Source organism: Mya arenaria, chromosome 15 (assembly GCF_026914265.1).
Source record: "Mya arenaria isolate MELC-2E11 chromosome 15, ASM2691426v1".
NCBI classification, from domain to species: domain Eukaryota; kingdom Metazoa; phylum Mollusca; class Bivalvia; order Myida; family Myidae; genus Mya; species Mya arenaria.
The window spans coordinates 13,374,667-13,401,953 of record NC_069136.1 but is presented as its reverse complement, the minus strand read 5'-3'; the positions used below and the strand labels follow the sequence as shown (position 1 = coordinate 13,401,953).

General features: G+C 35.8%; 2 protein-coding genes across 3 annotated transcripts in view; both read left to right on the top strand.

Annotated features, from left to right (window-relative positions):
• LOC128219704 (collagen alpha-2(IV) chain-like) overlaps nucleotides 1–17,332 on the top strand; it is a 43,468-nt gene extending 26,136 nt beyond the window's left edge. For both annotated transcript variants that reach the window (XM_052927631.1, XM_052927630.1), the window contains exons 21-40: nucleotides 244–438; nucleotides 787–894; nucleotides 1,652–1,765; nucleotides 2,260–2,421; nucleotides 2,571–2,741; nucleotides 3,613–3,756; nucleotides 4,337–4,471; nucleotides 5,266–5,441; nucleotides 5,864–5,927; nucleotides 6,643–6,822; nucleotides 7,021–7,200; nucleotides 7,819–7,941; nucleotides 8,844–8,948; nucleotides 10,400–10,534; nucleotides 11,859–11,993; nucleotides 12,203–12,358; nucleotides 13,412–13,528; nucleotides 13,982–14,173; nucleotides 14,837–15,123; nucleotides 15,302–17,332. In XM_052927631.1, coding sequence (XP_052783591.1) covers nucleotides 244–438; nucleotides 787–894; nucleotides 1,652–1,765; nucleotides 2,260–2,421; nucleotides 2,571–2,741; nucleotides 3,613–3,756; nucleotides 4,337–4,471; nucleotides 5,266–5,441; nucleotides 5,864–5,927; nucleotides 6,643–6,822; nucleotides 7,021–7,200; nucleotides 7,819–7,941; nucleotides 8,844–8,948; nucleotides 10,400–10,534; nucleotides 11,859–11,993; nucleotides 12,203–12,358; nucleotides 13,412–13,528; nucleotides 13,982–14,173; nucleotides 14,837–15,123; nucleotides 15,302–15,568 — 3,146 coding nt within the window. In that variant the 3' untranslated portion in view covers nucleotides 15,569–17,332. The remainder of the gene's footprint in view (nucleotides 1–243; nucleotides 439–786; nucleotides 895–1,651; nucleotides 1,766–2,259; nucleotides 2,422–2,570; nucleotides 2,742–3,612; nucleotides 3,757–4,336; nucleotides 4,472–5,265; nucleotides 5,442–5,863; nucleotides 5,928–6,642; nucleotides 6,823–7,020; nucleotides 7,201–7,818; nucleotides 7,942–8,843; nucleotides 8,949–10,399; nucleotides 10,535–11,858; nucleotides 11,994–12,202; nucleotides 12,359–13,411; nucleotides 13,529–13,981; nucleotides 14,174–14,836; nucleotides 15,124–15,301) is intronic.
• Nucleotides 17,333–20,860: 3,528 nt separating this feature from the next.
• Nucleotides 20,861–26,970, top strand: LOC128219121 (uncharacterized). The gene is made up of 9 exons (XM_052926943.1): nucleotides 20,861–21,011; nucleotides 23,194–23,326; nucleotides 23,642–23,852; nucleotides 24,709–24,896; nucleotides 25,256–25,355; nucleotides 25,977–26,048; nucleotides 26,415–26,521; nucleotides 26,622–26,712; nucleotides 26,908–26,970. The coding sequence occupies exons 1-9, from the start codon at nucleotides 20,861–20,863 to the stop codon at nucleotides 26,968–26,970; spliced, it is 1,116 nt and encodes a 371-aa protein (XP_052782903.1).
• Nucleotides 26,971–27,287: the final 317 nt, after the last annotated feature.

The following is a 27,287-nucleotide window of genomic DNA, read 5'->3' as shown; positions in this document are numbered from 1 at the left end:
GTTTGCATATAAATAATATTGTTAGGTTAGTTGCCAAAGAATACATTCTTCTTGTACATATTTGAACAAAATTACCTGTCTTTCATCCTTGGTTTTTATATATTAATAAGCAGAAGATTTGTAAGAAACATCAAAAAGGAATAAATCATTTTTTTCTGCCATTTTAAAGCAATTCTTTGCTAGCATTAATATATGTTGGCATTAGTATCTAAAGTTATCTAAAATCATCCACATGTTTTTCAGGCGAGACGGTTATTGTTGGCAAGGGTGCTAAGGGTGACCGTGGGCCAGCAGGACCCCCCGGTATCCCGGGCATGGATGGCCTTCCAGGTGTTGACGGAGAGTCAGGAAACCCCGGGCTTCCAGGACTTGATGGGCTGCCTGGACGACCAGGGAATGATGGGCTTGATGGAAGGCCAGGAGAGTCGGGACCGAGAGGTTTGTAGCTAAAACACCGGGGCGGTATTCATAAAACATCTTAAGTCGTTAACTAACTTAAGTCAATTTTCTAACATATTTCAATCAACAGTATTTATTGGATAAATATTGACCAATCAATAAACATGTTTGCTAACTTTGACAAAACAAAAGAATTAACTACTTTTCACAACTCAGGATAAAGGATAAATGGGCCTATCGTTCTTGTTTTAAGCAAATAAACTTTCCATAATAAGATAAATTCAAACTCAGTAAAAAAATGAAAGATTTTAAAGATATTTTGATCAGAAGATTTAAAAGATACATGTGAACTGCTATTGAATGTTTTGTTCCCTTCTTTCTTTCCAGGATTGACTGGACCACGTGGTGACAAGGGAGAGAGTGGGCCTGGGGGCTTGCCCGGTTTCGATGGACCGGCAGGAGAGCCCGGAGTACCAGGACTGTCAGGACTTCCTGGTTAGTCGTTGGATCTAGCTCATGGAATATTATTTAACTAAATCATATTGTTTATAACCCTGCAATTGGTCAATCTAGTAAATTAGTTCTTACGTAGAAACCATTGCAAAACATCCTGGATATTGTTGTAACTAATAATAATTTATAATATGATGACCATTACCTGTGCTCCAAATGGTCTGTAGCTACACCTTATTTGTTGTTGAAGGTTGGTCATTTGTGGTTTAAAATAAAATGAATTGGATTAGCCATGGAATAGTAAATATTATCACTGTTTTATTTATGACCTTAATTTTTGATGGAAATTTTAAATACGCTCTGCTTTATTGAGTTACGTTGGTTGTTTAGGCAAGAAAACCTCATGAATTATTATTGTGGCAGTTTCAATGGTGCTGAATGGGGACTACTTAGTAATCTAAGCCAATGAAATTATGTTGTGTGTAATTTTCTAAATATTTAGTCACTAAATCCCTGTATGACATCATGGTTATTCTTATCATTTGAAGAATATTAAATTGTAATAGTTTATTTCATTGGTCATGGATAATCTTCTAAGTTGAAGAGTATTAAATTGTAACATGTGATTTCATTGGACAAGGAGTTTCCTCCCTTACCTCATTCAAATTCATAAGAACAAGATTTTTTTGATTTTTTTTTCCACAATACTAATGTAGTGTAGACGGAATAAAGTACCGGGACTTCTGACAACGAATCTTGGTTGACCTTTAGTTTCTGAAATATTTATGTATATTTAAAGGCATGAAGGGAGAGCCTGGAACACCCGGTAATGCTGTCATTGGACCAAAGGGCGATGCAGGTATTGATGGGGTGAACGGAGTTCCAGGACTACCCGGACGAAAGGGAGAAAGAGGTAGGGTATTTAAAAAAAAAAATGTTAAAAAAACATACAGTGCAAAAAAATATTGCAAATGGAGTTGTTTGGGTGCTGTACTGATTTGAGAATTTTCTTAAATTTTAGTAATTACTACAGACACAGACATCTTAGCATAAAAAAAACAAACTATTTCTTAAGTTTCAGTGTCAGATCGAAATTCATCCTCACCAAAATCTATTTTTACTCAATGATGGGCAACTTCTTAACATATTGATTTCTGTGTACACTTGGTGAAATAAAATTTGATCTTATATTGTAATTTAACAAATATTCTCTACATCAACTATTTTTTTAAATCATTAATATATCATGGTAATTGCTAGAGCAATAAATCTCTTAATTTCTAAATGTTTGTAATGAATCCTATTTTGTTCAACCTCCTCTTATTATGTATATGTTTAATGTGTGTGACTCTATCTTATGCAATGTCTATGTATTTTAATGGTCATTATTTCCCTGTTTCTCTACAGGTATGCCCGGTTTGGATGGACTTCCAGGTCAGAAGGGAGAGTCTGGATTAGACGGTGTGCCCGGAGTGAACGGTCTGCCAGGAATGAAGGGAGAAGCAGGACCAGAAGGCCCACGGGGCTTGCCCGGACTTTCTGGAGAACCTGGCCTGCCCGGAATACCAGGTACTGGCTTGTTTTATGTATCCTTCACTTTTAGGTTGGTGTAAAGATTACAAGGGTTCTAAAGTTCAAGGTTAATCCTATGATCATTCTGCAGTTTTATTTATGGAGTGATGTGAAAAATAGAAAATTATTATTAATTCTGCCCCTAGGTGATGTTGGCGGCAAGGGTGAACCCGGATTGTCCGGAGTTCCTGGATTATCAGGTGCCCGTGGTCAAAAGGGAGAGTCTGGATTACCTGGGATGGATGGGTTGCCCGGATTACAGGGAGAGTCTGGTCCACGGGGCCCCAACGGAGATGATGGACTACCGGGACTGCCAGGTAAGATCAAGATTTTTCTTTCATGTCTTAGTATTGGGTTTTACAATCACTGCGGTATAAATTTACATAAGCCTAAAAGCCCAACAATGCACAATGTTTGCTGGGCGTGTAACGATTTTTGAAGCCATGTATTAATGTTAGAAATTAAAATTAGGGGTTGGTCTTGTTTTAATTCCATTACTGGTTTTATAGCTTGAGGAATGAATAAGATGTTACTTTTAGCTCTGATGTTGTTAAAGGGACTGTACACCAGATTGGCACCAAAAAAAGTTTTTTTCTGTAACGAATCTCATTACAATTATTAAATTAAATGTTTTACTCTTTGATATCATAATTGTAACAAAATACCAAAATGTAAAAAAAATTGAGTCGGAGACCGGGCTGAAACCAGTGTCACCAAAATTGCAGTCCAGTGTTGTATCCACTGTGCTACGAATGCCCAAAAGTTTGAAATATTTAAGCTATATACCTAACTTGGTAATATCACGTGATAACATCGACTAGCCAATCATGCATTAGGAATTAATTCTACTAAGTAGACATACCTAATAATCTTTTTTAATGGAAAAAATACGAGAAAACTGTGTAAAATAAATTAATTGTAAACTATGTGGTACTTCAGTTAGTAAGTTTCAATGCACTGTACACATCGATACCAAGCTTATGTCAGTTTTCGACAATTTTCTTTTTTTTCGCTATTTCATCATATGGAGTACAGTCCCTTTAAATGAAGAAAAAAATAATTTCTCATTGCAGAAAGAATCTGTTTTGTTTTCAAGCAGCTAAGCATGTCACAACAACCGACTGGTTCTTAGTTTTAGAATTCTGAAAAATGAATTATGAATGTATGACAATGTAATGAATTTGATAGGTCCTAAGGGAGACATGGGAGTGATCGGATTCCCTGGTGAACCAGGACGTGATGGGTTACCAGGGTTACAGGGGATTGGGGGTCCAAAAGGTGAACGGGGATTCCCGGGTGTTAACGGCGAACCAGGACTTAATGGACTGCCAGGTGAGAATGAAATGATGATTCGCCTGTCTTCATAACAAATGCTTTGCATTATGTTAATTTTGTCAATTGTGGCAGAAACAAAATTTACAGCATTACATGACAATTATAAAAGGCCATCTTATTATTGTTTATTCAATAATTATGAAAAGCAAGTTTGATTACTTACTGAATTAATAAATTTGATAGTAAACCTTAAAGTACTAATTTATACTTCTTTAAAGCTTTTTTTAAAATATCTATACTAAAAAAGAAAATGATTGATTTATATCTGTAAAATTTCTATTATCTTTATGACTGCTCAGGGAACAGAAGTAAACTAGTATATGATTTTTTGCCGGCTATATATACTAAATGTACACATACCTATATAGTAAATATAGGCTAGAAAAACATTAAAAATAATTTGTTTATGTTCCAAGGTCTCTATAAATGTGAAAAAAATACATTCACAGGAGCCATGGCTGAACACAAACTAAGTGCCAGGATTATGAGGTTTTAAAAGAAGATCGAATAAAATCTGCTTCTTTTTCCATGCAGTTCAAATTTGATGTTTCATAAAGTCTTAAACATTTTGTTCTAGGTGGTAAGGGTGAATCAGGAGTGCCTGGATTACCCGGTCTAGATGGAACCCCGGGTCAGCCCGGACGTGGAGGTCAGAAGGGAGAGGCTGGACCAAACGGATTGGACGGCAGGCCCGGACCTAGAGGACTTGATGGTACAACATGGTGTTCTTGACAAATTTAAAAATAGTTATCCATTTCAGATTAATTTCAATTTATCTTATTTGGGCTATTTTGAAACTATCCAATTGAAAATTTACCAGTAATTCAACAGTTTTTGATATTTTTAACTATTATTAATATGAGACCATAACTGCGATTTAATTATATATGATGTTGCAATTTTATAAAGTGATATCAGCAAAATCAAATATTTCAAGTTCAGCTATTAAAGCAAAGATTGACAGAAAACATTAATTGCCTTATTGAACCTGCAGCCCATTATTTAACAGAGGTTTTGATTGGTCAAAGTAAGCCGAAAAGATTATTGATTGGTCAATATTTATCCAATAATCACTATATAATTAACCAATCATATTATTTAAATGTGCATGCTAATCTACTGATAAGCTGTGGACATTGTTGCAAATATTATACTACCGATGGAATATGAATATCCATGTACTTGGTTGAGTTTGACTTTCTTACATGATTATTAATATGCAAAAATACTATTTTAAATGAGGAGTTTTAAAAATAATATGCGGATTAGTGCTCGTCTTTCTTTCAAAAATAAACGAAACACAAGGAATCTGTTATAATGTGGAGATCAGGGTAACGCTCATTGACGCAACAAAACTTATAGCCATTGGTCTATTAATAAATGGAAGGCAGTGAAAAGGAATGCTTCACTTAATGTAGGTCAGTCCATATTGTCAGTCTAATTTTGATATTAATATTTTTTTGTAAAGTTTTATAATATATAAATGTCATTTTGCTCTGTTTACAGGTGTGCCCGGACTGACAGGAATGAAGGGTGATTCAGGTGAACCAGGATTCGGTCAGAAGGGTGAACCAGGTTTCCCAGGGGAACCAGGAAGAGAGGGATTGGATGGCATTCCTGGAGTAGCAGGACAGAAGGGTGAATCAGGAGTGCCAGGATTCCCAGGAATGAAGGGAGAAAGGGTATGTCTGAATTCCTTTATAGAAAAAAATAGTTAAATTATTACAGGGATATGATTTGTCAGTGGATTTGCAGGTTTCTGCAGATCTTACGGCTCCAGGGATGAAAAAATATATAAAATTTGTTTAATTGATTAAGAAAAGTTAAACTGATCATTTTTGGTTGATTTTATTTATTGTTGTTGTTAGTATAAACACTCCAGTTTGAAGTCAGTAGAGCCCTCAAAAGGGCTTCTTAAAAGCCAGTTTTACTTCTGCGGCAGGGAGCTTGACTCTTAAGACCCCCAAATCTGACTGTACCTACCAATTGACAATTGATTAATTTTTTATTCACAATTATGTTTTGAAACTTTAATCTTTTTCTTAAGAAAACTATTTTGAAAATCAACACATATTAAACTCTTTGTAATCAAATGTCTTTATAGGGATTCGATGGAGTGCCAGGCACCAGTGGGCCATCAGGGCTGGATGGACTTCCCGGCATGAAAGGTTAGTAACTGAGTGATAGAATCATATTTGATAATCTTATATTACATGTATCAACCTTGGATGTTTATGGACAGAAATCATATCATTTAACTACACTGCAAATACTTCGCGCAGTTATTTCAATTTAGCTGTTAAACTTATTGACTTTACTTTTGGGAATAACAATAATCTACGAAATTATAAACTTCAATGGCAATCAATTCTGACTAAGTGATACACAATACATGCTAAAACACTACAATTAATTAACATTATTGTTAATTTTTTTACCAACTACTTCTACTGATGTACCAGCATACATGGGAGGTTGTTTTAGATGGGAAATGGCCGAGGAGTTCAGATTGTACATGTTTATTAGATATATATGTTAACTTTTCTCTGGCCCCAGAAATGTTTTCAAATTTTATGCTAATATTACCGTAGATGAAATTGACAATACTGACTTTTACCCATGTGTTCATATTTCAAGGATCATTTTCAAATATGCTAAAAAAAATGGAGTTATTGTATGAGTAAATTACTTTATTTTCTTAGCAACTTTTAATTTATGTTATTCGTTGTAATTGCTAAAATTTCCTTAGATTTCAGCAAATATTATTATTTCCTACTTAAACAGTGGTTAAAGGGTTGTGTTTTCGGAGTTAAAAATAGCTTAAACATGAATCAATGCTGTTGACTTTAGATCTTAAACCACTCTTTCATACACACATTCCAGGAGCACCAGGATTACCCGGCCGGCCAGGAGAGCCCGGACGGCAGGGAGAAGATGGATTACCTGGCCTTGATGGTGTGGCCGGATTTAAGGGAGAGGATGGATTACCTGGACGATCTGGATTGCCTGGACGGGATGGAGAGAAGGGAGAACGTGGCTTGACCGGGCCCGAGGGACCTTCAGGTACGATTTTGTATCTCTAATGTTTCATATATTCATTTCCTTGAATCAAAACTCATTTTATGTCATGCATATTCTTTATACTGATTTAAAAGATGTTCATGCTCAAGACAGCTCTATATCATGTACAAGTATTAGTACTCAATTTCAGTTCAAGCTGTCACATAAAATACTGCAATTATGATACAAATTTACCTACAGGAGCCCCAGGACTGCCGGGATTGAAGGGAGAGCCCGGATTGTCAGGATTGCCTGGGCTACAGGGAATGAAGGGACAGCCTGGTTTCCCAGGGGAGCCCGGAAGGGATGGAGAAAAGGGTGCATCAGGTTTTCCAGGTGCCAACGGAGAGCCTGGGCGTGCAGGAGAAAAGGGCGAAAGAGGTCAGTTTAAACTTTGCATTTCACTCTAAGTTAATCCATCTTTCAAGGATGCCAATGTTCTTCTTTTTAGCTGATTTCATCTTTTTTTGGCCATAGCAGTTTTAAATTTAACTTGCTGCTTTTGATCTGATCTATAGAAAATAGCAAAAATGTTATCAGTGACATAGTAAGTTGAAAAAAATGTCATCAATGACATAGAAAATAGCAAAAAAAGTTATCTGTGACATAGAAAATAGCAAAAATGTTATAAAGACATAGAAAATAGCAAAAAAAAAATCTGTGACATAGAAAATAGCAAAAATGTTAAATCAAGACATACAAAATAGCAAACATGTTATCAAGACATAGAAAATAACAAAAATGTTATCAAGACATAGAAAATAGCAAAAACCTTTTCAGTTACAATGAAAAATGGCAGTTAGTTGTCTTCTTCCAGACACATGGTGATACTTTATCTAAGAGCTGACTTACCAGTAAGCTGACTGGTATCCCTAAAAGCTAGAGTATTGTTTGAAGATAATTATTAGCCACAAATTTGTTATCATTTCCTTAGTTTTAATATCCTTTATGTATGTTACTCATTTAATCATAACTTAAATTTTGAATTCTTATTCTCAGGATTTTCTGGAGCCCCTGGTCGTAAGGGAGAAACCGGTCGTGATAGTGTGGGCCAGAAGGGAGAGCCAGGACTGCCTGGAATGCCTGGATTGGAGGGTCAACGTGCAGAGAAGGGTGAACCAGGTATGGTTGGAGTTTTTAAAAAAAACTGGACATATTATAGTTTTACCTGTGGCCGATTGGCCTGCGAGCGGCATCCAGTATGCTTTCCACCCAATAACTTTAGATGCCTTTGTCCAATAATCACCTAATTTAGTCAGAACTGATATTGGCGGAATACCTTGAACATGTTAGATTATCACCTTTAGTCAGTCAAGAGTTATCACCCTTTAATTATAAAGAATACCTAAAAGCAGTCTTGTGCAATCAATAATTTAAGAATCCTTTGTCCAGTCATCACCAAATTTGGTCAGAATGTGAATTGGCAGAAAGTCTTGGTCAGGCTCACTAACCATCCATGTTACATCAGTCACTCAAGAATTATGACCCTTTAATTGCCAATTTTACAGGCCCTGATCTCCAAATTTATGTTATGCACCAATTTCCAAACTTGGTGTCCTAGAATGAAGATGGGTGTATTTTGTGACAAATTTAACGAATATTTTGGAATGTGCAAATAGTTTGATGCCATTTTATAAAGGTTATCTGAAATAATGATTGAATGAAAAGTGTGCTGTTGTCAATCTTTTTTTATGATATAAGAGTTATATTCTTGACCCCCCCCCCTCCCCAAAAGGGCTCTGCCCATATTTACCCTTGCTTAATTTTACTAGACTAAGGTTTTGGCTCTGTAAACAGCCCTGGTTTTATGCAGCATAAAACCAAATCCATCAGGAAGTCCAGTTATGAATAAATCATGTATGAAAGTTAAGCCAGACAGAACACATTAACCTTTGTTCCCGAAGTTGATTATGTTCTATTTTTAACTCATTGACTGAAAAAAAAACATTTGTTTCTTGCCATAACAATAAACTATTGTTTAACAACAATTTCCTGAACTGATCATTTCTATTATTCATTCCTAGGTCTGCGTGGTTTGGACGGAATTCCTGGACTGAAGGGAGAGGCTGGTTACCCCGGTGAGGGTGTTCCTGGAATCAAGGGTGAAGCCGGATTCCCCGGAGCTGAGGGTGAGAAATCTGGGTTTTTATTAAATAAAATCAATGGGCACAGCTATATATAGATTCTTATATGCAATTTAATACAGAAAATAATGAAACAATATTAGAGAAAGTTGTTGTATTACACAAGTGTAATGTTGGAAAAGATGTAAAGGTTATATTATACTAGTGTAATGTTGGAAGATATGTGAAGGCTGTATAACACTAGTGTAGTGTTGGAAAATATGTAATGGTTGTGTAACACTATTGTAATGTTGGAGCATATGTAATGGTTGTGTAACACTATTGTAATGTTGGAGCATATGTAATGGTTGTGTAACACTATTGTAATGTTGGAGCATATGTAATGGTTGTATTACACTAGTGTAGTGTTGAAAAATATGTAATGGTTGTATTACACTAGTGTATATGGGAAAATATGTAAAGCTTGTTTTACACTTGCAAAATGTTGGAAAATATGTAATGGTTGTATTACACTATTGTAATGTTGGAAAATATGTAAAGGTTGTATTACGCTAGCGTAATGTTGAAAGATATGTGAAGGTTGAATTACACAAGTGTAGTGTTGGAAAATATGTAATGGTTGTATTACACAAGTGTAATGTTGGAAAATATGTAAAAGTTGTATTTCACTAGTGTAATGTTGGAAGATATGTGAAGGTTGCATTACGCTAGGGTATTGTTGGAAAACTAAAAGTTGTATTACACTAGTGTAGTGTTGGAAAATATGTAATGGTTGTATTACACAAGTGTAATGTTGGAAAATATGTAAAAGTTGTATTACACTAGTGTAATGTTGGAAGATATGTGAAGGTTGTATTACGCTAGCGTATTGTTGGAAAACTAAAAGTTGTATTACACTAGTGTAGTGTTGGAAAATATGTAATGGTTGTATTACACAAGTGTAATGTTGGAAAATATGTAAAAGTTGTATTACACTAGTGTAATGTTGGAAGATATGTGAAGGTTGCATTACGCTAGCGTATTGTTGGAAAACTAAAAGTTGTATTACACTAGTGTAGTGTTGGAAAATATGTAATGGTTGTATTACACAAGTGTAATGTTGGAAAATATGTAAAAGTTGTATTACACTAGTGTTGTGTTTGAAAAAACTGTAATGGTTGAATTACACTAGTGTAATGTTGGAAAATATGTAATGGTTGTATTACACTTCTTTTACCAATTTTCATCTAAATTTTATCATGCAAATTTTTAACAAGCAGTTAATTTCTGGCTGATATTATATACTTTTTAAACGACATATGAATCACAGACTAAAAAAAGTAGGGGTGCCCAAACCATAAGTATTTTTTAGGCCTTATTTGTTGTATATGATTGTATGTATTCATAAGTTTAAGTGTTTATAAAAGTGAGAAATCGACAGAAATAAGACCACAAAAATAAATGAATCACATACAATTCAAAAAATTATTTAACTATCCTGTTTGCTTCGTTCACAGGTCGCAAAGGTGAACGCGGTCTCCCAGGTGTGGATGGAACACCAGGTTTAAATGGACGCAAGGGTGACCGTGGAGAGCCTGGATTGCCTGGCCCTCAGGGAGAAGATGGACTGCCAGGACTTGCCGGAGAAAAAGGTAATTATTATTTACATGAGATTAAATATTTAAAGCAGTTACTTTGAACTATATGTTCTTACTTCAAGGCAGTGTCACGGAACAGATTGATCGCAATTATCTTTTTCCGGTACTGTTAAAGATAAGTTGCCATACTCTTCAAAAGGAGAAGTTCTCCGACAGAGTAGGTTAGTTTGTTTATACTCCAGCCAGGGGAGTGTAACTTCAGGAAAAAAAAGGCCCAGTCCATGTGTAAAAAATGTCTTCATTTTATATGACATTGTGTCTTTGAGTATCTGAGTTTGTTTATACAAGGGCCCAGAATTACAAATACACTGAAGTCCAAGTCTAGACTCAGACCCAGAATTACAAATACACTGAAGTCCAAGTCTAGACTCAGACCCAGAATTACAAATACACTGAAGTCTAAGTCTAGACTCAGACCCAGAATTACAAATACACTGAAGTCCAAGTCTAGACTCAGACCAGGAATTACAAATACACTGAAGTCCAAGTCTAGACTCAGACTCAGGAAAGCACTTTTACATTATTAAATTAAGTAGAATCATCTTTATTTGGTTGGTTTTACAAAAATAAATGTAAATGATGGCACTGTTTCAAATAGTGATAAATTCAGCAAAGTTCATTATTAAAACCTAATTAGAAGGAAAGTAACAATGTAATGAAGAATTGAAGTTTTGCCACTTTTGTCTGAACTCAGTCTTGAGACTGTACGAAATCATGGCCCAGGGATTTAGTAAATATCAGCCCTAGCCCCAATATCACGAAAATACTTAAGTCAAATCTCAGTCACAGTCTCAACTCATTTAACCACATAGCATCAAAAGTTATTTAAATTCATATATGTTTTTATACTTTTTAAAAGTGCATTTTATCATAGAATATGTTGATGAACGCCTTTGGTCGAGATTCCAAGGGAAAACACATTTATTTGTGCAATGATGATCAAGGGGAAAAAACTATTACTATTTGGGAAATGACTAGGAGAAAGGACTGCCAAATAAATTGTCTCAAAAACATATTTTTTCTATGACATATTATGTTTTGCATGTGCATAACAGTATGACATGACAGTGTTTCATAACAATATGATGATATATAAAATACTTTTGTATGTGAAAAAGGTAAAGGTTTTCATAGCAATAAATATATTTAAATACATTTTTTTGTACTTGCGTCTAAAATTACTTTGATATTTTGCTAACTTTGACCTGCTAAAAAAATCCCCCTGAATTTTCAGCCTTTGTGAACAAATCCCCTGGAATGGTCTCCAGAAATATGGCATGTATGTAAATGAATGAATTATTTATTTTCCCATCTACAGGGGACGAGGGAATTCCAGGGATGCCAGGACTGGAGGGTATGAAGGGTGACTCTGGGCTTCCGGGCTTGGCTGGACCGGGAGGACGCAAGGGAGAGCCTGGAATACCTGGGGTTGAGGGACCCAAGGGTAACAGAGGTAAGCGGATGGGGCTTGTTTTCTCCACATATACATTTAATGTTATCCAAATCCAATTTAAGTATGTATTTGGCTAAGTGAAATATGCTACTTAAGCCTGTTAAACTTAAGATGTGTCAAGAAATTGGGGCCTGGGTTTCATTTTGTTTCAAAGTACCTCTTTTATCTTGATAATTGTATAAATAAACTTCTTAATCACTACCACACAGGTTACAATGGTGAGAAGGGAGAAACAGGCCCACGAGGCCCAATGTGGGAACCACCCCAGAACTACCAGATGAAGGGTGATCGAGGAGAACCTGGACTTAATGGGCTTCCTGGACCTGCTGGCGAGCCCGGACCTCAGGGAGAGAACGGACTTCCAGGTACATTTGACCATATACAGTGTTAGCTGTTCTCTTTTTCAATGAGATATATCTTCGTATAGATAAGGTGTCATGGCTGTATACCTTCTGTATAGTTTTAGCTAAGAGTTATGGAAGGCTGCTGCACTCTCTTTTGGTAGCACCCTCTCCCTTCTACCTTCATGCATCATGGTGACTTCATATGAATATATGTGCACTATTCTGCCTTAATAAATCAAATGCTTAAGATTATCAAAAATTCTTTTGTTTTGATTAAATTTCTAATATGAATGTACAGTCCAACCCCGATGGCTCAAACTCCAAGGGACCGGCGAAAAAACCTTGAGCCTAAAAGCAATTTGATCCAAGCAGCATTGTTAACATTCTGTATAAAGAAATCGGTCCTTTTCATCTAGTTTGAGCCAATGAGGAATTTGAGTCAAGCATGTTCAAGCCAACAGGGTTTGACTGTTAATTCATACAAACTTGACATATTTGTCAGTTATAACCTAATACTTCTTCAATTAAGCGCAATTTAATTCTTCACAGCCTGAAACAATGTGTGTTTTTCTCCCTTAGCACCCTGTCCCTTTTCTGCAACAATCATTTAAAACCTAGCTTTATCTTATCTTTAGTGCCTACAGAAAAATATTGTAAAATCAAGTACTTCAGTTACTGTAAAGATAACGTTAAGATAAAAATGAACGGAAAAAGGTATTTGCAAATTCAAACCAGCTGTGTCTAAGTAATGCATAACCAGTAACACAATTTGTTTTGGAAAAAAATTATATTATTTCTTAGGGTATGATCGTTTACATTTCTTTTCCTTTGATAAGAGGGTGTATAGTAAGCAGTCTTCAAAAATGCTGCCTTATTCTTATAGTTTTTCATAGTAACAGTAACAGCATTTATGTTCAGAGTTCCTGCTACTGTAATTTTTCGCAAGTGTGGTCAAATTTCTTTGACCTTATGAGTTTACAAATGTATATCTGCTTCATTAAAAAATGCATTAGACTCTTTGTATCATATTGTGGGAATAACAAGATTATCATCCTATTCCATGACATTTTCCAGGCCGTCCTGGCCTTTCGGGACCCCAGGGTGATATCGGAGTTCCAGGCTTCCCCGGGTCGAAGGGTGACACAGGAGACCGTGGCTTCAATGGGCGACCGGGACAGGATGGACTTGATGGTGAGTACCAAGGTGTTGTGGGTTTGGTTCCCAACCTGGTTGTCCCAACCTGGGTGCGAGGAATTTTGTAAGAGTACTCTGGTTCTTTGCCAACACACCCACATAACATCATGCCAATAAGAGTAAATTATATAAACTGTGTAAATTTGATAATCATCAAAGGCAACACTGTCAAACAAAAGGGCACAGTGGGGTGTAGTAAAAAGAAAGCAGGGGGCTAGAAAAGTGCAGCAGGGCTAAACAACCCACCCACCCACCCCCTGCTATCCAGGACTAGCTGGAGCAGTGCCTGATAAATTTTTGTCAGTTTTGAAACAGTTTACTCAATACATATTTTCATTTAATTAATATTAAACTGTAACAGAAACATAATATAATTCTTTCCTAAACCATAGTTTGGACCAAAGGGCTTGCCAATTCTTATTATTATCCTTTTTCTTTTCTCTCCTTTAGGACCAAAGGGCTTGCCGGGTCTTCCTGGGTTGCCGGGTAACCCTGGTTACATACCACCAGTTGGCTTCCTCATGACGAAACACAGCCAGTCTCGTAACATCCCAGAATGCCCTACAGGAATGAACAAGATGTGGGAAGGCTACAGTCTACTATATGTTGAAGGCAACGAGAGATCACATCACCAGGATCTTGGTATGTAGTTTTGTTTATTTGGGAAATGTTCTCCATGATCATATCACATTTTGAATGACTTATAAAGCCTTTATGTTTAACTTCTTGATTAATCGTGTCATTGATATTAGACTTTTAAATGAACAAGCCAGAAAATTGACACTTTCGCTTGGCGTCAAGGTTTTTCAAGAAGCCCTGATATATACAATAAAAAAATTGAGCAAACTCGGACACCACTTTACACATGAAGGGTCTTCTAGTTTGTACCAATTTTGACCACTGTTATACCTGCAAAATATCATTCTTGGGCCATTTTTTCAGAACTTAGTTAAAGTTACCAACGCTGTTAATGTCCTCATTGCTAACTTTTAAATCGTGTCTGCTCTTGAAGTTTAAGGATTCACTTTTGATTTGCTGTAATTTAAACAAGATTTGAGACAAATGTTTCAGCTGTACTTCTTTATATTTAAATGTTTGAGCACATCATCAAGTAGTTCCTTTTCAAAAGTTAACAATGTTGTTGTTAATTACGGTGTTAACTTTAACAAAGTTCTGAACTATTGACCCCTTCTAAGTAAATTCTTATCAGCAATTTTAATATCACATCAGTCCTAAATTAACATTATAACTTAGTTTCATGAAGAATTTTAATATTAAAGCTACCAAAACATATTTATATTCTAGGCTGGGCCGGTTCCTGTATAAGACGCTTCAACACAATGCCATTCCTCTTCTGCGGCACCGACAACGTCTGCAACTATGCAAGCAGAAACGACAAGTCATACTGGCTCTCAACGAACGCTCCTATGCCCATGATGCCAGTTGCAGATAACGACATCCCGCCATATATCAGTCGATGCGTGGTTTGTGATGCCCCATCTAACGTGTTGGCTGTTCACTCTCAGACCCTTGAGATCCCAGAGTGCCCCATTGGCTGGTCTGGACTTTGGATTGGATACAGTTTTGTGATGGTAAGGCATTAATGTTTTGATTATTGTTCATTTTTCCTGGTATTTAAGCAACTACTCATGTATGATGTAGTTCGTCATTGAACCAAGAAATATTTTGAATTCCACACTTCATATTCAATAAAGAACATATTATAAGTATATAATGCATTGCCAAATCTATTTTTAATTCTATTTTTAGCACACTGGAGCGGGCCCCAGCGGCGGTGGACAGGCTTTGTCTAGCCCCGGCAGTTGTCTCGAAGACTTCAGGGCCACACCATTCATCGAGTGCAACGGAGCCCGGGGTACCTGCCACTTCTTCGCGAATAAATTCAGCTTCTGGCTGACCACCATAGCACAGAATCAGCAGTTTAGAACGCCCATCTCAGAAACTCTGAAAGCCGGAAACCTTAGGTCACGCGTTAGTCGCTGTCAAGTTTGTGCCAAAGTTGTAACAGGACTATAATTATTTTGAAAAATCGCTAGAGTGTAGATATGCTTCTTCATCAAATTTTATTCAGTATTTTCAGCTTTTATGTTACGAAGAAAGTATTCTGGCTGAATTGGAAATTATTCATGCTCTTCATTGACTATGCAATGTTTTTTTTATTATTATGTATTTCTGTATATGTTGGCTGTATTAGTTCATAGTGTGTACATGTGAATTGTCTGTGTTTGTACAGACAAATATATTGCATGACATGTTCTATTTGAACTCTAGTCGGCAACCATGAAGTGCCTTATTGTTATTTTTCATCGAAAATGTTACTCTAGTTGCAATAAATATCATGTGTATCATGTGAAGTATACCGCTTTTGTGTATTAAATGGTATGTAAGTGTTAATACTTTATTAAGAAACATAGCGTTCCATACTGGAAGCTCATACAAGAATATAAAAAAAAAATGTATACATTAAACATGTATCTGGCCCGCTATGTTTAATTTTAAAGTATTTGTAAATATGGCGCTTTTTTTTGTGTACGAGATTGATTGAGTGAGCTTGTCTGTGATCTGATCCCCCGCTAAACGTGATTTACGAGAGGGGTTTATTGGCATTATCTGTATTATTGGCATTTACTCTCCGTTCATTTGTCATTTGTTAAGTACATGTGTTGGGCGATGCTACATATACATGTGATTTTCTAAATCAATGAAGGTACGTTTCAACAAACATGATGATTGTGAACAAAAGCTTTTGGTAATGCATAAAATAGGAAAGGTACATAGGATAATTACATTTTGTTAAAAAGGAATTCCTCTCACGTTAATTCCCTCAAAGTAACTTTAACATCTTGTGCATTTAAGGAAATCCTAGTTGGCGGGGGATTTGAATTTTCATTAATGTATGTGCTTGTGTTAGGATGCCATTTGATTGGCTGAGAACTGAAAGTGGGTAATGCAATCAGACATTTTCATTGGTGGATGAAGTTTTTAGGTCTGTTTTCATTGGAGAATTAAATCTAATAGCTTTCTTTTCATTGGTCACTAGATTTCCATGACTGTTAATTGAGAAATACGCTTGTTTTTTTACATGCCATGACCGTGGCACTGGTTATTCATGTACTTGTATTCAAAACCTTTTTTTTGTAAAATTTATCTTATGTTTAGTGAAAGTCTTATAATGCAAATACATTGTTGTATTTATGACAATGTTTTAAAAAGTAGAAAAACATTTGAGAAGCAGAAATCACTGGCAATCAAATCTTTGCAATCTGTTAAGTTGATACTTGATTATTTTCTTCTTTTAGTTGCATATTTCATGCAGTTGCTTTTAATATATATTTTAAATATGACTGGAAAATGTCCAAGGTTTTTCTCAGGAATTAGATGAAAGTTTTATAAACATCAAAATGTTTAGCTACGTTTTCTAAGATATAAGAGAGAATGAAAATCGATCATAAAAACAAGTGACTCTTTTACAATGAAACATGTATATATCGCTGAGCATAACTGAATGATATTCTTTAAAATGATGATGTTTCAAACCTAATATTAATAATCTACATGTTCGATTAATTCATCTAGTTTCCTAAGTTACCCTGAGACATTCTAAAGTGGATTCACCCATTGTGCCAAAAATAGTGTACAAAGAAAGCCCTTTTTGTACCCCCAATGTATCATTAATATCTGTCACTGCCGACTGTTTAGTTAAAAATGTAGCTTTCAAGTATTAGTGCCAGTGTAATGAGGTTATGTGTCATTTTTTTCAAATAAAGATTTTTCGTAAAATGGTCTTTGTTTTTGTTCACAATATATGAAAGCATGAAAAGCTGTAGGCGTGACAAGCCTGATTTTACCTTTTTTCGCAATTCTGTCCACAGGCACTAAAATCGAATCCAAAAAATCTTTTGAGTGGCCCCAAACTGCAACCGGTAAGTATCTGTCTTTACCTAAGAATAGGTAATTTAAAATCGTGACTTTTAATACAATTAGCTAGCTTCATTACAGTAACTGAAAACCTATATATACTTGGATATATATGAGCATTGCTTTCATCTAGCAAGTGTGTTGTTCGTGTCAATTTAAATCAAACCCGATATTGGATGAGGACTATTTGTGTAGGTAAAGTAAGACAGGGTCTGGCGCATTAATTGTTTTAAAATGTCATGTCAAAAAGTAGGTATGACTCCTAATTTCGATTTGTGGTACTTCAATCTGTCTAGGCAAACAGCATAAAATGGATTGTAATTCAATTGTGAACAGTTTTGATAGAACTTCAGTGTTAAAGCTTATGCTTTACTTCTGGTATCAACTATTCTGTAGGTCATCAGATTTTTAACTAGTATTTTATACTGTTAATCAAAGTGCTGGGACCTATGATTACAGAGGTCAGATATCATATATTCTACTGCAGTACTCAATACTAAGAAAAAAAAACAACAGCAAAAATTACACCGGGCACGTCATGGAACCAAGATCTATTTGGAAAGAGCTAGGTTATCCCACCCAGGCCCCTATTTCTCGAGGCTTCGTAAGTCCCTTGTGACAGCGCTTCTTTTGTGTGTTTATTATTTCCATTATATTTACTTCTTGGAGAGTTTTAATATTTTAGATATGATAATCACAATATTTAAAATATACATATTGATCAAATTTAAGTATGTATTTGAAGTAAATCGTAATAAGCTACTTAGGCTGGTTAAACTGGTAAATTAAACTATTTTACAATCAGGCCCACAGCTTTTGTCAAAATATTCGATTTGAATCATTTACAATCAGACCCAATAAGGGCCTTCATATCACTCTCTTCAACGCTGATGGCAACAAGATTGTTAATTGTAAACTGCGCTCATCATTCAACAACTGAGTTTCCATCCGCTTCCTAGGAGGGATGGGGGCTGGTTTGCACCACGTTTCTTATTAAGGTGTCCCTGGCCGGGCCCGGGCGTATGTGAATTTGGTTTGATTTCATCAAGTCTGACAAGTTGGTTTTCTCCGGGCACTCAGTCTCCCCCACAACACAAGACCACACCGCGCAACTTCGTGCCAGCGGGAGCGAGTCAGCTTAAGTTAATATAGGTTCCTGCACACTCGTTGTAAGCTTAAAATATATTGTGTAGAGGTCCGTGTTTCAACTAAAGGAACCGCCGAATAAAATACTGCAGTGCATTCATTTAATCTGGCCCGATTTATGCGTATCTATTTTAACCGATGTACGTTGTACGGTCCTGTTAATGGCCTAGTTTAAGGAATGTATGGCCTGATAATCCCCTGCTGTACATTTCCTGCACTGGTGCACAGTAGGGGTCAATTTTCTGTGTATTCGCACAGCAGGATACTCAGATAGGAGATCTGATGAGACAATTAGGCAATTAGATTAAGATCAATAAATACAAATACACGGTTTGTAGGGGGGGGGTCACTTACAGAAAGCTTAAACTAGGCCTTTAAAGAGTCCTGCCGCTAAGAGCTAAGCAGAACTACAAACAGCGCCTTAGATCTATTAAGAGGTACTGCTTTAAACGCATTGTGATGTGTGGTTATGTAATGAAATAAATGAGTGTCAATATATTTAAAATATATCTCAAAATGTCCATTCTTTTGCGTTCAATAGAAAAACCGTTCGTGAGAATACTCAGTGACAGCTTGTCATGTCAGGTTGTTCACTGAAAAGGGGACTCGATAAAGGCATAACCATTATCGACTTGCAGTCATGTTAAATTTTAATTTAAATGATTTATTTTTATATTTTATTTTATAGCGAAGATTTATTGTGCCTTTAATTTTAATTTGCAACTTAAAATTTTATATGATTGGGCCAAGTGGAATTTTGGCGCTGTTACACGATTTTTATAGAACAAGATTTATTTTTTTCGATACCTGGGGTGAGTTTACACCAAACAATTATCATTCGAGTTATAATTATTGCACTAAGAATGTATATAACGTGTTTTTTCATAGTATGTATTATTCGGCGCAAAAAAAATATACAATGCATTTGCTCCATAAGCTCTCGGTTTTCAAAGCCCCAGACTTCGCATCCATGTGTTAGAAAAGGTACTATAGTAGCATCTAAAAGTATAATTTGTAGATCTAGAAGCTAGTTATTTATTTCGTTAAGTTTTTGGTTTTAAGAAATGGGACATGCATGGCTTTGTTCGCCAGCTGGGTAATTAAATATTTGCGTCCACTCAGAAAGCTACCGGTGAACGAAAATTACACTCCTAGATATTTATATTCCTTGACTTATTCCTTATACTCCTTGACTATCTCTAATTCTTTATTATCCATGCTAAAGTTGTATGTATTTTATTTTATCCTTCTAGCACTATATACAATTATCTTAGTTTTTGAATACTTAATAAAAGATAGAGAACGCACACTTATCTCTCTTATCTCAACCTGTTTCTTCAAGTCTAATATCTCGGAATTGTACTTCTATATCATGTCACCTTTTTCATTTGAAAGCAATTTAAGTCGTGATGGTCTCAGGCTATAATGGAGCCAATCGGCGCGGGCAGACCTTGATAAACTCAAATAAAAAGATACACAGTAATGTCATTAGCATCAATATCTATGAAAACACCTGCGCATGTTCTTTTAAGAAAATCATCTAGATCGTTCAGGTAAGTTGAAAACAAAATAAGATGTATATTTTCTACCAGACGAACATCACAAAAATGAAGAATGTTGTCCGTTGATACGCATTTATACATAGTTTTATTATTGCCCTGTAATAAGGATTTTGTCCTGTAAACCAGACTGCATTCATTTGTGCCACAAAGTCAGAAAAGCTGGGAAAAAAATCAATAAATAAGCAAAATAATTTCTTTTTCTGTGCTCTAAGATTTTTTATAAGAATATGCGAAGTGAGGATGTTAATAATTTGCGCGGAAATCCGCTTGGTTCTTGTTTAGGAGAGGCCTGTTGTAAGTTTTTCGGTATCGGAAGTAGAGGATTACCTTATATGGAAAATGCTTAAAATAGCACATGACGTATTGCAAAGGTTACGATCTACGCACACTTCTGGAGAAATGACCCGGAAACTGATGCTTTCTGTCACGGAAAGCTCACGAGAGAGATTCGATTCGAATTTCTTGAGATTGAAACTGAGATTTAAGCTTGCATAGATATCATCGCTGACCAAACTTTAAATCAAAATACTACTCGCGCCTTTTTTTTAATATAATTGTGACTGAATTAAGTTCCTACTGTTATTTATCGCGTTTTCGCTTGTATTGTGAATCGTCATTTGATTTCGCGACTTTATTTTTAAAAAACCCAGCAGTATTTGTCTATATTTTCTTTTCTGTCGAGATGCACATCCAGGTCGAGGAGCGTGTGTTTTCTTCCATTTCAGATTCAAGTGGATGTCTTGGTAGTGCGCTTGTGGCAGGTGATTCCAACGTACATCGTATCCAAGCAGCGATTCCAAATTGGTCCACTATTCGATGCCTCCCAGTATCAGGTACACACATTTTTAAAAGGCAAATGGATGTTATTTAAATGATTATGGCGAACTATTTTGCTTCAATATTGCATAAAGATGTTAGTGAATGTATTATGACCCAAATAATCTGCCACAATATTCAACTTATAGTCTCCTTCAGTTTTTGCAGACGACATATTTCATCAACCCGAAGACCTTATTCCTTATAGTATCCAATTTGCCCTGATATATTTGATGGTTATTACTGTAAACACTATGTTATGCACCAGTAAATTGTAACCACCCCCCCCCCCCCAGGTCCGGGGGAATACCAGGGATAGCCGGTGAAAAGGGCCATGTTTCTACTTTCCAGGTGGCCCCGCAGGGCCGGGTGACTGCGGTGTTTTTGTCATAGCGCCAAATTAAGCCGAGATTGGGCTTTATGTAGAGTCTCTGAGGTGCGGGGGCATTTGGCCGGGGTTTAACCATCAGTTCGTTCCCGCAGGGCAGGGATTTTACCCGGGGTTGGCTGGACCGAAAGTCAAAGTCCCGACTATTCCCCTGACCCTGGGGGCCATGGTTACAATATTGACTGGTGAATTAGCGTAGCACTATTATCTCAAGGGTATTCTGTGAGGAAAAGTGTGTCCATGCAGTGTTGGCTTTCAACCCAGAACTGCTCGAACCAACTGAGCTTTCCGGACATGAAGGATTTCGTATCCAAACACTCTCTAATTTTCCCCATATTTACATTTAAGGGTGATTCTGGCACTCGGTTCTTTCTTTTCTGACACCAATAAAGACATCCGTGGAGGTAGTGAAAGTACCCAGTGTGGTGGCTGGACACATGAATACCAGAACAATAGCACAGCCCTCTAACCAATTGGCTAGCTGGGCAGCTGGTTTTTACACATGCACACACACACGCATATACACACGCTTCATGCCTTCCACCAATAACCTTTTAGGCTGATCCAGAGATTCTTGCATTTTACTTTTGATATATCAGTATATAAGTAGTCCTGCGAGAAAGAGTGCATCCTGTGTGTGGCTTGAACCCATGATTGCACTAGCATGGCATTCCAGTGATTAATTTTGTGCAAAGGCTTCTCAAGGCTGTTTCACTGGACCATAAATTTTATTTTTCCCAAAATATTCTTATTTTTTGTCCAATTTCATATTTGCAAATTATGTTGATTTATACAAATTGCAGTGATTTTTATAAAAAAAATCTTGACATGACAAACTTGTTCACAGCATAATGTTTGCATAAAGAAGTGATAACATGTCTATTTACCATTACCCACACACTGTTTACTCCACTCCGCCATTTATTTTGTAGCTTGTTCTTGCTCACACATTTTACACTCCTTGGCCCCAATTAACCTATAAGCTGATTCTGGCATTTTTACCTTTTATTGACACAAGTAAGGAAAACAATTTGGAGGAAATATTGTTTGTTTGAATAATAGCCTTCTTTTGGACTTAAACCCATGGCGGCAGGAACATTAGCACAGTTCTCTAACCTATTGAGCTGGGCTGGTGGTTCTTACCCACACAAGGTACAGATACATGTAGGCCAATATATTGCTAGAAGTAAAAATGTCATATATTGCCTTGTTTCTCAGCCATTTCATCTAAAGGTCCCTGTTAGCTCAAAGTACTTGTTAAAGTGATTGGTGTATACAAAATGTTTTTCTTAAGTTTCTAGTTAAAGACCTTCTTTCTTTTCACTTTTCCTGTTTAAACATCCCACATATCAGTCAAGCTAAACTGAATAAATTTTTTACGTATATGGACAAACAAGAACTCCACACGACCACTTTTTAAACAGTGTATTATGTGAAAAGAAAAGGAAAAATGTTTTTTTATTTAATACCAATTAAATTCCATGCGCCAATCATATCACAAGATATGGTACTGCATATTCCATTCCATATTAATTATTGAATCAAATGTTTCTTGATTGATTTGAACCATCCAATACCAAAATAATATTATTAATACATCAGTCAATTGTAACCAGGCCCCCCCCCCAGGAAATGGTCCTTACCGGGGTTAGGGTTAGCAGTTTGTCCCCACAGGGCTGGGGTTAAACCCGGGATTTGCTGGACCGAGAGTCAAAGTCACCGGTATTCTGGACCCAAGGGGGGGGGGGGGGTCGTGGTTAAAGAAAACATAAAAACAAAAGCTAGCATTGTTCAGTTTACCTCAATTGTAGGAGCCAAGTTTGTGAATGACAAGAAGGGATTTGTGGCAGTTCTGCAGCTTTCATTGAAGAAGGAGTTTTACCCATGTGTCTATATTCATCTTGGCTCCAATGATGTTCAAGCCAGAGAGGATGTGTTTTATAGGTACACATTAAATATGTTTGATTCTATTACGTACGAAGCAGTCTTTTCAATAAGCTTCGTCAAGGTACCAGTTTTTAAAAACTCCCTTTGGCGTACTCTATTTCAATGACACACATTTTGTCTACTAAGTAACAAAACAATTTATGAAATTTTATTTAATCTCCTTTTCCTCAAGTTTTAATGTTATGAAATATGCCTGATTCAAGAAAGTTATGACAAAGTGTTATTACGACTTTATAATGCTTTATTTGAAGAAGTCACTACTTGTTTGCCTTGGCTTTATTAATAGTCTAATAATGTATGTTTATTTCAAAGGAGAGTCACTGAGGTATGTGATAGTATCCACGAGACGAGTCCGGAAACTGAGATTGTTTTATGTTCTATTCTGCCACGAAAAAAGAATGACAGACGAGTATCTTCAACATTAGCGAGAGTCTTCAACAGATGGATCCAGAATGCTAACACCATGCTAATGGACATTTCAGAGGCCATCCCATACATCAGATTCCTTGGATATGGAGCTCAGGTATAAATCAACAAAATAAGTTTATGCAATACAGAAATAAAAGTTGTAGATATTTGGCAAATTTAAGATGATCCTTATTTATATAGACAGGTAGAAATATGTAACTGTAATGCATTTTTATGCCTTTGTGGATATGGGTTGTCATAATGATATTGTTTATTTCATTGGTATACATATATCATTATTATAAGTCACGTGACCTGCCCATGTTAATTTCTCATATTCCCATCATGGGCAATTTCGTACTGTCACACACTGACAGTATCGTTTTGACCGGTTGACATGATACTGTCACATAGCACGCACGTCTTAAAATAGGCATTTTTTGGTTTCCCAAGTCTGAGGTGGTAAGCGCTTATTAAAATGTATTGTGAATCTGGTTACAACCGGTGTTTGCCTTATTTCTAAACAACATTTGCAACAAAATGACAGCTAAAGTAAACAAACAATAATTACAGAATAAATTGATTAAACTTGAAAGTTGTGTTATTGTAAAAATCTTATATATCATGTATATAAATGTAACTGTGTTCGGTATAATAAAATAAATATTGCATGGCTTCCAGTGTGACAGTACATATTGTCAACATTCGGGTAAATACTGTTACCCTCGGCTTCTCCTCGGTAACAGTATTTCCCTCATGTTAACAATATGTACTGTCACACTGGAAGGCATGCAATATTTATATAATATTCACCAACTTTTTCAAAAACAGTATATGAGCAATATCATTATTTTTGTTTCTGTATCTCCGTTAACAAGATAGTATATTGAAGATAGCAAAGATGAAGACTTAATATTCCAATGATTGAAAAGTTTGTTAAACCATGCATTCTGTTTTTATATACAATTAAGGAATGTGCTGATGTGTTGGGTCGTGATGGACTTCATCTGAGTCGTGTTGGTGGTAGACATTGTAGTCAGGTGATTGAGGAGGATGTGTATTCCTGGAGTGAAATAGCCTTTCAGCAGGATGTACATTGGAATGAAGACATACGCCAACCACATTCAGCAGAGATTGATGCATCAAGCTTTGACCAGTGGTATTTGTTTCAAATATATTTCAATTCAGCTGAGTTAATTAGTTTTTTGCCTGTGTAAAATATCCGAATATTGTCATTACCTCAGTGTTGTTTAAGGGTATAAGATGAACATGTCGTGTTGATGAATTAACATGAAATATTTTACAATGATAAGAATTATATTAAATGTTGGCATTGTTCGATACTGTCTCACTTAATTGCTTGTTGTATGATGCAAGGTTAAGTATGACTCTTGTTCGGTTTGTAATATGTTAGTCAGTTAAAAGAAGGATGTCCATTTAATTATAGTTCATATGGTGTTCCTAACTCCCTACGTCTGAGATATTAAAAACAATATTTTCCTGGTGCCTTATTTTTAGCTCTGACTATTTTCAAAGCCTGACAGCTGCTGTTGAACCAGTCAGTGACCAGAATGTCCAGGCCAGCAAGCAGCCTCTGTACTCGGAAATAGTCCGTTTGGTAAATACAACACTTGCTCTAAATGGATGGCATTTGCTAGATGAATAGTTATAATTTATCAAAAGCATTGAATTCTCTGATAAGATGCTTGTGTTGGTTGGTAGATATAGGATGTTCATTCATAAGTTACCATTAACAGGTAATTCAAACAATTATGAACCTTTTCTAATTTGATATTCGTAACATTTGGTCAGTCATCAAGTTAGTCTTTCGGATGAACAAGCCCGAATTCATGTATAAATGCTTGGCATTTGATTTTTTTAACAAGCCCTGCAGTATAAAACCCAGAAATTGAGGAAGCCAAAACACATTTTACCAGTGCAGGGATGGGGCTTGTGCTAATATATATTTTATCTATTTTGTGTCGAAAGTAAATTAACACTTATTTACTAAGGCAAAAGTGGTCAATGTCAAGTGTTTTAACCTTAGCATGGAAGAATCAAATATGTTGTGGGTTTTTTTGCCTTAATTCCTATTTTGTACCACTGTTCTTTTTATTTTGAAAATGCCTCTATTCAGAGGAGATAACAAAGGTTATTCTTAATTATAGTGACTTCATAAAACAGATGAACTGAACTTCATATTATGACCGCAAAAGGAACATTTGTTTTATTCTTACAGCCAGCAGCTGAAGTTCCAGATGTTACCTCAGTGCAGCATAATGTGAAGTTACCAAGGCGCAATGTATTGAAGGTCTCTGTTATGTTTGTTTTGTACTTAAAATATATATTATAACATAATTATTTAATAAATATAGGTAATAGTGCAAAAAAAACTTATGTCAATCTGAGATTCCTGTGCTGGTGTTCTTTTTGAAGCCTGTTAAGCTGTTTCAGATGGGCAATGCAACAATTTTAATAAAATTTAATGAGCATTTACATAACTAAACTTAAATACATTCATTGATGAAAACATTTAAAGCATGTCTGTTTCTTGTCTACCTTTGGTAGGGACAAGGGTTAAACAACCTGAAACATTTCCATATTTTACTATATTTTTATATATCCTGATTGACTTATACCCAGAAGGTAGCCAACGTTTTTTGTCATTAATATTTAGGTTGATGAATGTGCTAGATCAGCCAGACCATGTAACCACAGATCAAACAAACATCGAAGGGCAAGGCGAAGAAAATTTACGCAACACAGACAGCTGAAAGTTCAAAGGTAAATGAAATATATTTGCTGATGTTAAAGCTTCTGTTTAATTTACTTGTCAAATCAATTAATTGATGTTACAATTATGTTTCCACATGTATATTTGTAGATCTGAGCAGTATAAAGATCACGTTGAAATTCCGTTGACATCTGATGTAACGGTAAAGGTGAAGGCAGACAATGTACATAGCATCTGGATGGTAAGTTACAATATTCCTGTAGTGATGTAGTTTCTTCAAAGAAGATTAAAATCAACATAACTATCAAAGTTAATCCTAATCATTTTCTGAGCCATAACAATGTCCTAGTGTTCTGATGTGTTCTTGAAATAGAGAGAAGAAACACTTTTGATGGTGGTTATGGATAATAAATGCTTTGATATCTTGCATATTTAGTGCCCGAAAGAAGACGCCATTACCACAAAGAAGCGCCTACCTGTCTGCTCTACAATGACTTGAGTTAAGAAGATAAACAAGGTAAGAACATGCTACATGAAATTGCAATTTGTAACAAATTGCAGCATCATTTAAATTAAATACAATTCAGTTTTCCAATAATTTAATAAAAAAAGGGTAGGCAAATGCAAAACCAATGCCTTTGTTAATCTATGAGGATTTCATTCCCAGCTTCATTTAGTAAAACCAGAGTTATAGCCCTTGAGTTTGCATTATTATTATTATCATATTTTTTTTTCTATTTATTTCTAAGAATGTTTTGGTGTATTGCTTTGATGCTTTCTGTTGAAATGTTTTAACGTGCAATATTACGAAAAGTG